Source organism: Colletotrichum costaricense (assembly GCF_030867565.1).
Source record: "Colletotrichum costaricense strain IMI 309622 chromosome Unknown Scaffold_9.1, whole genome shotgun sequence".
Classification (NCBI taxonomy): Eukaryota; Fungi; Ascomycota; class Sordariomycetes; order Glomerellales; family Glomerellaceae; genus Colletotrichum; species Colletotrichum costaricense.
The window spans coordinates 716416-730930 of record NW_026848238.1 but is presented as its reverse complement, the minus strand read 5'-3'; the positions used below and the strand labels follow the sequence as shown (position 1 = coordinate 730930).

The 14515-nt window shown below is 48.5% G+C and overlaps 6 protein-coding genes across 6 annotated transcripts; 2 read left to right on the top strand and 4 right to left on the bottom strand.

Moving 5' to 3' along the window:
- Window positions 1–8: 8 nt before the first annotated feature.
- CCOS01_09073 (short chain dehydrogenase) lies at window positions 9–867 on the top strand (the record flags this gene model as incomplete). Its single annotated transcript, XM_060457233.1, has 2 exons — window positions 9–119; window positions 187–867. 2 exons carry the CDS (start codon window positions 9–11, stop codon window positions 865–867), a joined length of 792 nt encoding a protein of 263 aa, XP_060311933.1.
- A 264-nt stretch (window positions 868–1131) lies between these two features.
- On the bottom strand, window positions 1132–2045 carry CCOS01_09072 (short-chain dehydrogenase; the record flags this gene model as incomplete). Its single annotated transcript, XM_060457232.1, has 2 exons — window positions 1132–1499; window positions 1553–2045. The coding sequence occupies 2 exons, from the start codon at window positions 2043–2045 to the stop codon at window positions 1132–1134; spliced, it is 861 nt and encodes a 286-aa protein (XP_060311932.1).
- Window positions 2046–2892: 847 nt separating this feature from the next.
- Window positions 2893–6813, bottom strand: CCOS01_09071 (uncharacterized protein; the record flags this gene model as incomplete). The annotated part of the gene is made up of 11 exons (XM_060457231.1): window positions 2893–2946; window positions 3009–3067; window positions 3126–3210; window positions 3273–3404; window positions 3457–3777; window positions 3829–4187; window positions 4244–4553; window positions 4612–4806; window positions 4871–4885; window positions 4939–5419; window positions 5723–6813. The coding sequence occupies 11 exons, from the start codon at window positions 6811–6813 to the stop codon at window positions 2893–2895; spliced, it is 3102 nt and encodes a 1033-aa protein (XP_060311931.1).
- A 1227-nt stretch (window positions 6814–8040) lies between these two features.
- On the bottom strand, window positions 8041–9883 carry CCOS01_09070 (aldehyde dehydrogenase; the record flags this gene model as incomplete). Its single annotated transcript, XM_060457230.1, has 7 exons — window positions 8041–8336; window positions 8396–8699; window positions 8790–8822; window positions 8881–8941; window positions 8994–9209; window positions 9264–9496; window positions 9563–9883. The coding sequence occupies 7 exons, from the start codon at window positions 9881–9883 to the stop codon at window positions 8041–8043; spliced, it is 1464 nt and encodes a 487-aa protein (XP_060311930.1).
- A 705-nt stretch (window positions 9884–10588) lies between these two features.
- On the bottom strand, window positions 10589–11439 carry CCOS01_09069 (uncharacterized protein; the record flags this gene model as incomplete). The annotated part of the gene is made up of 2 exons (XM_060457229.1): window positions 10589–11322; window positions 11391–11439. The coding sequence occupies 2 exons, from the start codon at window positions 11437–11439 to the stop codon at window positions 10589–10591; spliced, it is 783 nt and encodes a 260-aa protein (XP_060311929.1).
- Window positions 11440–11890: 451 nt separating this feature from the next.
- On the top strand, window positions 11891–12587 carry CCOS01_09068 (uncharacterized protein; the record flags this gene model as incomplete). Its single annotated transcript, XM_060457228.1, has 2 exons — window positions 11891–12430; window positions 12492–12587. 2 exons carry the CDS (start codon window positions 11891–11893, stop codon window positions 12585–12587), a joined length of 636 nt encoding a protein of 211 aa, XP_060311928.1.
- Between the last annotated feature and the right edge of the window lie 1928 nt (window positions 12588–14515).

The following is a 14515-nucleotide window of genomic DNA, read 5'->3' as shown; positions in this document are numbered from 1 at the left end:
GCAAAAAAATGGCCTCTACGCAAGCTCAGTCTCTACACGGCAAAGTCGCTATCGTGACTGGCGGCTCCAGAGGAATTGGTGCCGCCATTGCTGTCGAACTAGCCAAGAGAGGCGCAAACGTCAGTTCAGACCTTAGTCAAGTTTTCCGATCATTGATGAGCCTGGACTTCTGACAGGAACCCCTAGGTCGTTATCACTTTTGTTTCAGAGAACAGCGTTAGTGTTGCGCAAGATGTAGTAAACAGCGTCAAAGCCTTGGGCAATGGGGCGGATGCCGTCGCAGTGCGAGCCGACGTGTCCTCGCCCGACTCTCCCGCGCGGGTCGTCGAGACCACTGTCAAAGCGTTTGGAGAACACATCGACATCCTCGTGAACAACGCCGGTATAACGTCCAAACTACCCGTGTCAGAAGTTACACCAGCAAACTTCCAGGAGAGCATCGACGTCAACCTCAAAGGGCCCTTTTTCATGTCTCAGGCCGTCATACCGCACCTCCGCCGTCCAGGCCGCATCATCAACATCACCTCCGTCGCAGCGCGGGGCGGCTACGCCTCCGCGAGTCTCTACTTGGCCTCCAAGGCCGGACTGGAGGGTTTCACGCGTGCCCTAGCCGCGGAGTTGGGCCCGGCGGGACATACCGTCAACGCGGTTGAACCCGGTGTCACGGAGACGGACATGGCGCGCGACTCAGGAGCCTCGGAGGCTCACGGGGAGCACGTCAAGATGATTGTGGCCATGACGCCTTTTGAGAATCGGATGGGCAAGCCGGAGGATGTCGCGTATGTTGTTGCTATGCTTGCGGAGGAGCAGGCGAATTGGGTTACTGGGCAGACTATATCTGCTTCTGGGGGGTTCTCAATGTTGTAGGCTACCTTAAGTCTGAAATATACAGCTGCCATTCCGCTCAGGAGTCACTTCAAGATCTTATCAAACGAGTCTCCGTGTCTCATAAGCTTGACTACGATTGTTCGAGGGGCGGCAGCCTTCTTTGATGTTTGGGTTGTTCGCTGATAATTCTGGTTTACCGTCAAACTCCAGACTGATTGTGATAAATTAATCAAAATTGCGTAGATTTGACTCCAGCCCCTGCCCAAATCCCAGGCCTTACTGACGCTTACAACAACAAAACAATCACGCGGCCATCATAAGCTCCTGCAGGCGGCGCAGAACCTCGTCCTCACCAGGATAGTCAGGACCCTTGATAGACTCAAAAGCCGGGAGCAGGACGGCCTCGTCAATCTCCTTGTACTTTCCAAGCTGCACATGTATCACATTCCCGTTCCGGGATGTATCGGCCATCAGATACGCTGCGCCGCGGGCAACCGCTTCTGCGGTCTGGATTTCGACTCCAATTTTGGCCATAAGGCCTTTCAAGTCCGGCAGTACGCTGCTATCCGCCCACGTTGGCGCCAAGGTGTTGACTCTGATGGGCAAATTGGCGGATGCGATGAGCGGGATCAGACCACGTCCGAATCCGAGGACCGCATGCTTGGCCGTGGCTGAGTTATGTTGTTAGCTGGAAAGGCTAGCCACGGAAAGGTCTCAAACTTACAGTAGTCCACGGCACGAAGCCGTTGGAGACCGGTGGTAGAACCGTTGATGACAATGCTGCCACCCTCGGCCTGTTGCCGCATGTAGTATATCGCGATCGTAGCCGTGTGAATTACACCTGTGAGACTGACATCCAGAAGCTGGTGAGTGGGTTCCTTCAGATCGCCATTCTCATCTACTTCCGTAGACAGATAGTTGGCGCGGGGACCGAGGCCAGCGTTCGCAAAGACATGATCGATACGTCCATAGATCTCTTTTGCCTTCTTGAAGAGTGCGATCTGTTCAGCCCAGACGGTGACATCGGTCTTCACAAACGTGTAAGAGTTTTCGGGTTGCTCCGCTGGCGGCTGAATATCTGCGTTAACGACGGAAGCACCCTGTGAAAGCAGCGTGTTGACTGCAGCGAGGCCAATGCCTGATGAACCTCCTGTCACGATGGCCACCTTGCCCTTGAGCCCGACCAAGTCTTTGTCTTCAATGAGAAATTCGGCCATTTTTGTGTACACAAATGCGATGTCGTTGAGTCGGAGTTGCACACACGTGGCTTGGCGGAGCTTGTCGATATTAATAGCTGATTCACCCCAGACCCAGTCACTCGCAGACATTCTTCAACCCCCTCCCAGATACCAGGCAACTGTAATGTCGTGCGACGTGTCGGTGGTCGAATGGGACTCAGACCGGGATTTGGACTGCATGCGGTGTAGCCAGGCCCATTTTCAAGCTAGGGAAGCGGAAAAGCGGCCACTTTGGACTTTCTGTTTAAGTTCCAGGGTGCGACGCGTCGAGTAAAAAGCGTAAGCTGGGTGAGGGCCCCGGTGCTTTGCGGTATTTCTCGATGATCAGTGACAGGGGTTTTTGTGGGATGTGCATTGGGGGCGGCCGCCGTGTCACACAGCAAGCGAAGGTCTTATATTTCTCAAGGTTTCGTGGCACTGATTGCACCAAGCCGGCCAATCAAGTGATCTTCATATGTCTTGCTTTTGCTAACCGTAGGTCGTTGCATGGGGATCGTTAGATGTTCAACTTTTTAGACTCTGTCGCAGCCTTCGATTTAAGCCTTGATGGCTTGCCCATAAAATCAAGAAGGTGTGTTAAAATGATTCGGCTACCGTAATGAGACCTCACGTCGAAATTACGAAAATTGAAGGCCAATGCTTCAGGTGTCAGGACCTTTACAATAGCCCCGAGTTGTGCCCATACAACGGATAGTTTAAGCAGCAAATGCTAAAGCCTTATTCGTGTATTATGGGCTTCCTTGGTCTTTGAACAAGAACGGTGAATGTGTGGATTTCGGTACAAAGACACTCTCCTCAAGAAACAGCAGAATAACACAAGATAGGTTTATACCTCCTCTCTCCTTAACATTGGAGCCTCTCTTCTTGCCTCTAGAGCTTCCTATCACCACATCAGCTTCCATGTTTTGTGATGAATCAGATCTGTTAAGCACCTGTTCTTACCTCTTCCATTCTGTTCATCCAGCGCTTAGTTCCCCAAAGAAACAGCGCCGGGACAACAACTAGAGTTTGTGTTAGCCTTCTGATGCTACATGATCGTATCAAACCAAGGTGGCTTACAGATCACAACGAGAGACCACCAAGGAGCCCTCATGAATGATTCGACATCCAGGGCAAAGAGGGAAGTGAGAAACGATAGCGGCACCTAAGTGGGAGCTTTTAGTTCACATCCCCTGTTGTGAAGAGCTGCACGGAATAGAGACTCACAAATCCAACTGTAACATACGTGAATACCATGATCCTGTTCCCCTGCGCAGTAGCTTCCACTGCTTGGCGGTTGCCGATCATGGCCTGACAATTGGCAATCTCGCTTTCATGAAGCTGTATGGTAGTTTGTAACTGGAGATTGAATGTAAGCGTTGAGGATACCGAGAGTTCAAGGTTTACGCACAGATCCTTGGATGTTTTTGGCAAGGCGGTCTAACTCATCAATGTCGTTCCTGACGTACTTAGCCTTCAAGTCCCTATCGAACTCAGGGTTGCGAACAGTGAGCTGCTCAAGAGCGGTGTTATCTATGCTTGATTGGACCTTCCGTTGGTATTCAACGACAGTCCTGAGGATGTTCAGCTCGTCGCGAATGTCCTTGATCTCGAACAGAAGCTCAGCTGCTCTCCTGGTATCACGCTGCGAGCTTTCAATTGAATTGTCTACACCGTTGGGTTCCTTTCGTTGAATGCAGAATTTTCGAAAAAGTTCCACTTCTTGTCGTCCCTGCGAAGTTAGTTAGCACCAACAAAGTCAGTTGAAATTTGGACTACAAACAATGTTGTTGACATAGTCAGAGAAGATATGGCGGATGGATCGTTGTTTCCGCCCGATAGTTGTCATCTCCTGGCGTGAAAAACTACTGTCTGGCATTTGAGGAGGGTGCGGCGGTGTCTTAGGCTGAGGTCTTCCATGTTCAGGTTTGCTTCGCTTTTCGGGAAATCTCTCCGCGTCCAACTGCCTCCAGTACGTTTCGATACAGTATTCTACGATGATTTTGCTAAGATCGATAGGAGATCGGGGACCTTGTCTGAAATTGCCGTCCTTGACTCGACGGCGGAGGTGATCAAGTACATTGTTGACAAAGGTACTGGATTTCTCAGTCTTGGCGCAAGACGTAGATGTCACCAGCCATTCTAAATTCAACGGTGAGTTTTACTCAATTTATCTTCGCCGGTACTCGAGAACTCACTGGTTTCACCAATCTGAATTGTCCAGGCCCATAGTTGGCTAACTCGTAGCAGCGGCCATGAAGAATCGTTTGCATCTACGAGCCCGTGAAGATGTTTCGTAACCATTTGGCTCTCATTCCTCTTTACTCGGTCTTTTTTAGACTCGGAATCCGTTGCAAAGTGGTAGTAGTGCTCATCTAAGGTAGTCGAGCGATGAAGAGGCTTCCGAGCCAGATCTAAGGAGCCTGAGTGTGACGACTCGGCGGGGGCTTTGTTTTCGCAATTGTCGTCCTTTTCTCTTTCGTAGTCTTCAACTATGAGAAATGGCATCTTCCTCTCATATTAGATTGTTGAATAATAAGGGCAAAAATATTCTATGATTGCTCACGTAGAAGGCTGAGACAGTGTCTTCAGGCCCTTTCCCATTTGGAGGTTTCATCTTGACTAGTCGAGGTTGCATGAAGCGGGAGACTTGGACATCATCTGGGACTTCAGCCCAACTCGCACCGAGAAATGAAACAAGCTGCTTCTTTTCTGTCTCCTCCAGATCGTCTGACTGATTCAGAATCTTCTTCGTCGTGTCCTATTGGAGTAAGCACTTGGTATTGGTTATACACCACACGAGAGTGCCATTTCAAGCGGCGTACCATCATCCATGTCATCTGCATTAAGTTTAGTCATGCTCAGAAGAAATGAAAGGTAATCAAAAACTTACATTTGCTGCAGGTAAATGAATCCATGTGAAATTATTCCTCGTGTCCGTTGAGGCAAGCGTGGCAGGTCTGTTCGCTTCCAGATCAGACTTGCGTAGATTGTCAATGGTGCCTCCAAGAGTCCGAATTCTCGAATCCCCGTAGATGATTTCTTTGACTTTTCTGAACTTTGACGCTCGGCTAAACTCTTGGTCGTCAATACGAAGTCCAACAACAGCTGCATAAAAGCCCTCCAAGCCCTTCAACTGGTCCTTAGTCGGGTTTTTGATTTCAAGAAGCTCTTCTACTCCCCGAGACTGCTCCACGGAGCTGAAATCGAGAATATCCTCCAAATCCTCCAAGAGCTGGCTCCGTGTCTGCTTTCTTCTCTTTGAAGCTTCATGTTTCGGCCCAGCTTGCTTCGGTATGTCCAGTTGCTTCTTCGCATGAGGCCCCTCACTAACGTTTTGGACCGTATCGCTTTTCTGTTGCTCAATCTTCAATCTTTCAATCATCAATTTCCCACGACTTTTGGCCGCATCAGGGCTCTCATGGCTAGAGATTCCCGTACGTTGCAGGGCCGCACAGGACAGGAGAACCTGAGGCAATCGATGGTATATTGCCCAATCAATCAAACTCCAATTCTCTTTGCCACCAAAACCTGAGAGCTCTTCTTGGCACGGCATCGCCTGCAGAATGTGGGTGGCCAGTTCAACACACCTTGGAGTCTCTCGTGATACGAGTCTGCATAGAAGATTCTCCCTCAATGTGGCATCTGTTTTGATTCTGGATTCCATTGCTTCCCACAATTGGTGCAGACTGTCCACTCCGAAAGCTCTTTCGAAGGCGGTTTGATCTCCCGGACCCGGTCGTAACAGGACTTCTTGAGGTACCCATTTGAGAAGCTCCATCGTCATATCTGGGGAAAAGCTGTTGCTGTTCTCTGCCAACTGCATTGCGTGATCTAGTACCGTGCGATCTTCGCGATCAACAATGTTGGCACTCTGCGGACTCAAACGGCGAAGAAGCTTGCCAAGGGAGACGATGGCTTCTGAGGTGTGAAACTCCGGCCCGGCGACCAAAAGCTCCATCAAAACCGTTTTGCCATCCTCATTTTCTTGTCGTCTGACCACCTGGGTCACGTAATCGTCATCGTAGGGGGTTGCACCATCTTCACCAACATTTGTGAGGCGGTTGATGAGCCCGCGAAAAATTTTGACATGATTTTGCTTGACTGCCGTCATCAGTGGCGTCCATCCGTCATCGTCTGGTTTCCTCAGATCGGGATATCTCTCCAGCAAAGCTTCGACAACTTCTTCTTCCCCTAAGTAGGTGCTCAGGTTGATTGCGGTCCATCCTTGGTTATACTCTTTATGGTTCAGGAACTGGTGGTCGACCTCTAGAATGCGACGTAGAAGCTGAATGTCTGCATCTCCGAGGCTCGCGTAGTGAACAGTACTCCAACCGTTCAAAGCGGTATCTGTAGTGCTCGCCCCGTGATCTATCAGAATTCTGGCTATTGCATCGTTGCCTTCGCGACAAGCAAGGTGGAGCGGCTGTCTGTGTTCGTCGTCCAAGGCCATGAAATCAGCGCCAGCCTCTAACAAAAGCTGAATGGTGCGGATAAAGTTTCTCCCAATCGCGATATGCAACGGTGTTTGCTTGGGAGGTTTTGAAGACCTCGTATTGACGTCGATCTTCCAAGCTCCACCCTGATCGTTCAAATAGTTTTCCACGTCTTCATCCGATTCGAGCCGTTCGAGCTTGATGAGGAGAGGCGTTTCTCCTTGTCGCGTCGCTGATTCATCTTCGACCTCTGCAACTTCGTTATCCGTATGTGTGGCAGGTAGGTCTTGGTTATCAGAAAGAAGGTGCTCTTCGTCGTCCTCATGTGCCATGATTAATGAAGAGGCGGGTGTGGGTAGTTGGCTATGTAGAGTATGATTCACCAAATAGGTGGCAGGGTAATGATGGCTTATGTCTTTGAAGAGAACATAAGGAGCTGGCTAAGAGAAGCTCCAATGCCAATATAAATACTTTTGATCTATTCCGGCGTTCGCCATCTGATCGCCAATGACTTCTTTGTCCGGCTATTGCCAGGCCGCTTCAGGCGCCCGTCGCAATGTTTTCTCTTTTCTCCGAGCCGAAGTCACACAGCTACGCTGTCTATCATTGGTAGCCTCACTTTACACAATAGGTGTTCTGCAGGTAGTTCATGATGCGTGCATACGTAGAATAGCATTGCAGTAATTAGCGTGCAGGAGCTGAAGCTCAATTCGCGGACTTATTCCTCTTACAGCGGAACTTTGACATGGCGACACACTCGGTGAGCAGAGGATGCATCTTCGATGAGACATATCACATTATTCTCAGAAAAGACATACACGCATTCGGTATTCAATGCGAATGAGACAATCACCGAGTATAGACGTATGGGTGAGGATGTGCCAACAGTACTGATGCACGCATGCATGTCGCAATAATTGGTGTGACGGTCTGATGCCCCGGGTCGCCTTTTTTTCTGAGATTTGAAACAATTCGTCAAATACCAAAAATCAATCAGCTTCGAGACAGCTATCTTATGCTCTTATTGATGTCTGCATATGTTATGACGAGTCTTTTGTGCTGATCGCAGTCATTCACGGTGTTAAGGGCTCACGCGCTCTAGCTTGGGCAGCTAGGATCTCATCTGACCGCAGTAGAACAACTGTCTGAACATGTATCCTGAGCGCCTCAACTCCTCTTAATTGCGCGATTTATGAATACTTTGTACGACTATTGCCAGAGAGCAGTCTACCAGTCGTCTAACATGCGCTTTTGGATCCCATTTGTATGCGAGTTGGCATTGATACAGAGCTCTCTACATGTAGTTTACTTTCAACAGGATGTTTGTCTTCATTCTTCATTTCTTGAAAGTAAAGAGAAGAGAGAATAGGATCGAATGATCACATGGTCTACTACCCATCATAGAGGTATTCTATGTGCATGTGTTCCTAAGTGGGATTCATCACTTGCTTCAATTCTTTTGGTACCGAACCGACATGCACATATGTTCACCAGCTTTTCCATTGTCACTTGATTGACTGTGTGAAGCTGATACTGAAGCTGCTGGATGGCCAAATATCTTAGCTGACAACTTGCTTGTTGAGGAATAGGGTCTGCACATTACAGAAACCCTTCAGGCCATTCGCACCCCACTCAGTTCCAATACCACTCTCCTTGTGCCCTCCAAATGGAGCTAAAGGTGTGAGATCGAAGTGTGTGTTGACCCAAACATTGCCTGCTTGGATTTGCCTAGCAATCTTGGCAGCTTTCTCCAAATCGTTTGTCCACACGGATGCTCCAAGGCCCATCGACGTGTCATTGGCGCGGGAAACAACCTCATCTTCGCTGCTCCAGGAAAGGAGAGGAACAATGGGACCTGTTCAAAATGCATCAGAGCCAAAACTCTTATGGTTGGCAAGGGCTGGAGGAACCTACCAAAGGGCTCCTCGACGACCAGGCGCGACTTCTCAGGAGGGCGATCGATGATCGTAGGAGTGATGAAGTAGCCTTGAGACTGCTCAACGTTGCCGCCTACGGCAACTTTCCATCCTTGAGACTCGATGTCCGAGAAGAATGTCTTGACTCGTTCATACTGCATCGAGTTTTGCAGAGGTCCATGAGTGACGCCAGGTTGTGAGCCATCACCAAGGTTGTACCCCTTGACGTGTTTCACTAAGGCTTCCTTGAAGCGGTCAAAGATGGTCTCGTGCACGTAAATACGTTTCAAATTCAGGCAGATCTGATGTAAAGTGTAAGCGAATAGTTCTGTGTAACTACAGCATTATCTCAAGGTATTGGGATATAGGAATGATAGGATAAGAACACATACCTGGCCGGAGTTGAGAAAGGCGAAAAACGCCACCTATATTAAGTACTTTAATCAGTCGTACTAGGCTGCGAACTCTCTGGATTATACACACCTTTTCAGCGACCTTGTCAACATCTACATCCGGGAACACGATAGCAGGATCGTTTCCTCCCCTTTTGTCGTCAGTCTTTACCATAAGGTAATAAGCAATGCCGATACACTCACAATTCCAGCGTGACTCTCTTCAATGTCTTGCTTGCGCTCTGCATTACCAATTTCCCTGTGGCTGTGGATCCAGTGAAGCTGATCTTGTCAATGCCGGGGTGACTTGTCAACCAAGGGCCAAGGTCGTCGTCTCCGCTCAGAGACTGAACCACACCCGGCGGAAAGAACTGTTGTGCTAGTTCAACTAACTTCAGCCCACAGTACGGGGTGAATGGTCTGCGAGTTTCTTAGCATCCATAGCATAAGTTCCCATTGTGCCAACATCCTTACGAGGGCTTGACAATGATCACATTTCCAGTCAGGAGGGCGGGTGCGATCTTGCCCGTCGCGAGAAGCAAGGGAAAGTTCCAAGGAACAATAGCGCCAACTACACCCAGAGGAGCATAACGAGTGATAATGGTCCGGTGATCGGTGTCCTCTACAATATCCTCCGGTAGTGGGATACCGGCCATGCCACGAATCCAGCTGATCGCAGCCTCTGTCTCGGCATCTGCTTGAGGTATCTAGGAAGTGTAAGCGTAGCTCGCCAATTTGATGCCACAAACAAGACTGCGGCTTAGCGTTCATACTGGCTTTCCTTGTTCAGAGATCAGCAAGTCTCTGAACTGGGTTCGGTGGCTATCCACAGCATCCGCATATGCCAAAACTGCCGTCTTTCGGTCTTCGTACGAAACTTTCGACCATGCTTTGAAGGCATCTTTTGCTGCAGCGACGGCAAGATCAAGATCCTTGCGCGTAGCGATAGGGACCTCTGCTTTCGCAGTCAGGTTTGCTGGATTAATGCCATGACGATTCTTCTCTGTTGGAGAAGGTTTTCCGTCGATAATTTGGACAAAATGATCGTTGAAGCTCAGAGCCTCAGAGCGGCCAGTATTGGTAGTGGCGGACATGACGCGTTGCACTTAGAGCTTGTAAATCACCGACTGTAGAAACACAATTTGTACCCCGCACATATTGTTGAGGTTAAACTGACAGGCTCGTAATAAGTACAGATTGGTATGAGGGCATCACTCAACGGATATCTAAGACATTTCGGTTACTCAGCTGGCAGCACGAATACCCCGCATCTAGGGACACTGCAAAGACCGGACCGACCGCCGACACATCGGATATCATCTCCTTCTGAATCCTCGGCTAATATGAAAGTCTTTGGAGAGCTTCTGGCACATACCATATGTCTCTCGGTCCGCGATGTTCTCGTATACCCATACATCTAGGTACTTCATCCTCTTTTGTAAGTACATCACGAGACTCGAGATGGTTATACTCAGCCTTAAGCTGCTCCACTTGATGACTTCAAATATTGAACTTGTTCAGCAGTGTCTGTCCAGAAGATCTCTATGTGAAGAAACTGCTAACAAGGTCCATATTTCGTCAAGGCTCTTTGCCTGGTTGCAACTTGCTGATTGGGTAGGAGATGCACAACGAGCCACAATGTATCAGGAACTGTGTTTCTTTGATCGACATGGCGTACTGCCCAAGAGATCTAGTATGATGGAAAATGATTTCAAATCCTCGCGGAAGTCAACCCCGAAAGCTAGCCTCTTCGCACCGGATGATACGGGCCCAACGCTTTGCCGAAATTGAGCTTATAATCATTTCGCAACACTTCCCAAATAATCATCAATCTGAACATCAATCTTCTTTGAAGTCTTCCAAAGCACAAACATGGCATATCCAGATATGCTTGCCGTTCCTACAACAATGACTGGCCAAGCAATAGGAAACACAGGTGCGGTAACAAACAACAGCATTCCTCGGATCAGCCGTCCACGCCACGCAGAATGATACGGTGCTTCTGCCTGTTCTAGATTCTTCATGATACATTTCCCTTGAAGTCTCCTTTTCTGAGGTCCATCAGGCATGAAACGAGTAAAGAGGACGGTAAAGGTTTGTCTAGCAAACCACCAACAATTGTGGTGAAGGAATGTGTAGTCGGATGCTGCTTGGTGGATTATTGAGAGTATGTTTGCCATTTTCGCCAACGTTGGAGGCAACGGACCAAGATCGACATCGTGTAAAGTCTCGTCGTCATGGTGAACCAGGCTTGACTTACAAGGTGCCGGTATGAACATCAACTTTGCTTCCTTGTCTGTTGCCTGCTTGCCCAAATGGCCCATTCGTTCAAGTCTAACCCACGAGGTTCTTGCCTCTTCTTGACCTGTGATGCAAACCAACAGGTACTCGTGTTGCAAAGTGCTGTGCTCTCTGCTCCATATGACCCGGGTGACTAAACCAGGTGTCTGGTGGCTGATAATATGGCGAATGATGCCCAAGCCTTCTTGTCCCAAAATTCCTTCCATCTCCAGTCGCGTTTGTAGCACCGAGCCTGCGACAATAAAGAGTAAGAACTGCATTTGGAGTTTTGTGTTTCACTGATCTAACCATTTTGCTTACCTGTAACTCCTTTGGGGGTCGTTGGACCTCGACTCTGTGATGCACCCATGATTTGCTTGGAAACTAGTTACTATCTCAGGCCAAGGTCGAAGAAGAGAACAGACAGGGCGATCATCAAAGGATAAGAAGCGAGTTGCAGGCAGTCGATGCCTAGAATTTCTTTAGGATGCCTTGGAGATATGCACATTTATATTGCCACGGCCGACGCCTCTTTCGGTGGCACTGCCTCGTTTTGGCGTTTCTTCCTGAGTCGGACGCGGTGCAGTCCAGTAAGGCAACCGAGACTAGCACCTAGCTCAGCCAACAAAGCCAAAGATCGTCAGCTCGCGATGCGATAGCTTGTTGAGCTCGACATAAATAGTGGCCGTGTCTTGCGTGACATTTGCAGTCAGGTGTCATACTCTTACACTCTCCTACACCACATCATCTACCCACCTCCAGGTTTCTGCGCGCTTTGACTGCAAACTGGTTCAAGGCTGAGTCCTTTCTGTTGAGTGAAGATGGCTACGACATCAACGCCACGATCCCCAACCGGCGGCCAGGGACCATCAATCGTGTCGGGAGCCACAGGCACCAACCGGCAACCCCCGCATGCTAGTGCGTCACGGCCACATAATCCGCCATTTTCTGCGTATCTTCAGCTTGTCGCATTTACTGCCACTATCACGGTTTCCGTTTCCATCTCGGCTAGCCAAGGATTTGCTACGGGAGGAAACTTCTTCGGTGTTCCTCTAACCAATGAGACTGATCCACCCATAGCAGCTGCCGTTCAGGCTACGGCAGACGCCTCGTACTGGCTCTCGTGGGCAGCAGCTACATCCTCGGTCTCATTGATGATCGCACTCATTCTACAGTTGATGCAAACAGATGAGATGTTCCTCGATGCGCTAGAGAGGACAGAGGGGGGCCGCAGCCACGAACTACCAAGAGCAGTCGTGGGGGCTGGGAGTTGGGTTGCTCTCTTGTTACAAGCAAGCGCATTAGCGTTCATAGGGCAAGCCCTGAGGGCGATTAACAGCAACAGCGGGAGCATGATACAGGTAAATGCCACTCTTATTTGACTTCTGGTGCTGGTGCATTGTAATTCTAATCTCGATCCAGTGGGCACTACTTGCCGTGGGGACAACTTTCGTGACCTTTTACCTACACACCATCAAGTTCCAGGACACGGTTAGGGACTTATTCCGAGATACCTGACTTGAGTGAGTGGATATTCCTATGACTGAAGAGTTTTACTTTAGTTACAAGCGCTGATAGCGGAAGTGCTCTGATTATTGTAGAGTTCAATTGCGCGAAGGATAGAAGAATTTTGGCCGATAGATATCATGCGATCTGGAAAGTTTAGTGCTTGAGCGTCGCTTCAAGTCCCCCGATGACTTAGTCTCAGTTGAATGTGTAAAGACCTCAAGACCTCCAGCATGGGGTTGAGCAAGATGAGCGCAAAAAAAAAAAGGGTTTACTCTTTATACTTGAAATTTAAGGCGACAAACACCTCGTCTGTTCGGGTTCGTTCATGAATTATAGACTGTGACTATTGTTTTTTGTTTGACCGTGCATCCTGAAGGGCTAGAACATGCTTAGAAGGTAGCAACGGAAAAAGTGGTGACGTCTCACATGAAGCTTGATAGAGAGTACAAAGGTGAAATGATCTATACAGACCGACTTTGACAAGTGGCATGGATCGCTCCATGGCGATTAGTGTCAAGTCGTTACCCAACTACATGTGATATTCCCTTGGTGCCAAAGCAAACCATTCGAAACCTGTTCCCATAGGTTGCGATCATACTACCTCGGTAGTGCGTTGAGAGTCTGTACAACATCGCTTGGGCAACATGAACAGTCGGCTTAGAACCACTGGTGTGAGGTGTCATTGACTTGCTATAGAAGGAGGTGATGCCGCAATATCGAGCATGCATTCAATTCAACTTAGCATCTAGGGAAACGACAAACGTTGCCATCATCGACCCAGACCTTGAAGGTGCTCGCGGTATTGATACTTGATGGTTAGTCTACTATTCTATGGCACGAAAACACTGGCGAGGTTGAGCCACCCACTTCATGATCTCGTCCACTTTGTATCATAGTCAGAATTTGGGGCCAGACACCTTCTATACATCGCCACAATTGCAATATGTCTCTAGTAACTAGACCGATCTATCGATTTGTTTACGATACTTTGATGACAAGTAAGTCGCCGTTTCAGATTACAATTACGAAGCCTTGGCAAGAGCTTTGATATTAATTCGCGCGCAAAGAAAGACCCTCATTTCCACGATTCATGGAAAGACCACTATCATTGAGATGTGTTAATAAATCTTAACGCTAATGATCGCTGACTTTGATTAATACCAAGGCCATGCGAATTACAGCCATGAAGTGGCAACTATATTAGCACTCACTTCGTACTCAATATACAGCCAAGGCAAGTCAAAGTGCTCAATAAATAACAGAACCCGTCCAAGGCAGGCATGCGTCTAGTAGCAGAATGAAATGACTGACCACACTTTGACAATCATACTTCATCTAAGCGCTTATTAACAACTTCAAATAACTTGGCGACTACGATTGCCCCAGTCCTTAACAAGATCGTCGACGGGCCGAATATGGCAATGATCATATGATATGAATCTAACAGCTCTATTGATGCCATTCAACCTGTGGAAAAGCTACCTTCAAGCGTGGCGAAACATCCATTAAGAGTTTGCCTAATGCTATGCGACTTCCAGTCTTCAGCGTCGCATCGTAAGCAACTTAACTGCTGTGCTATCGTTCTCAGTCCTTGAAACCAGCTGTCACCCCGAAACTCTCCGAATATTGGTCGCCGCCATCCTAACTACCGAGGACTTTCCACTGTTAATACTGTCTGTAAGTCGCTATTACATCATGGTGTCATGCATGATCCCAATCACCGATACTATTTCAAGAGATTCATCATACGTTTATAAGGTTTAGAAGACCGGTGATATACCCTCCCAAACGCGTATGACGACCGTAACAAAACGTCAACCTGTTCCAAACGCCCATCAGTTTGCTTCTGTCGCACACGGCAACGGACAATCACTTGAACATATTCACCGTCTCACAAACTCTGTAGTCGCATAAACAGAAACCCTTTTGAGAAGTCC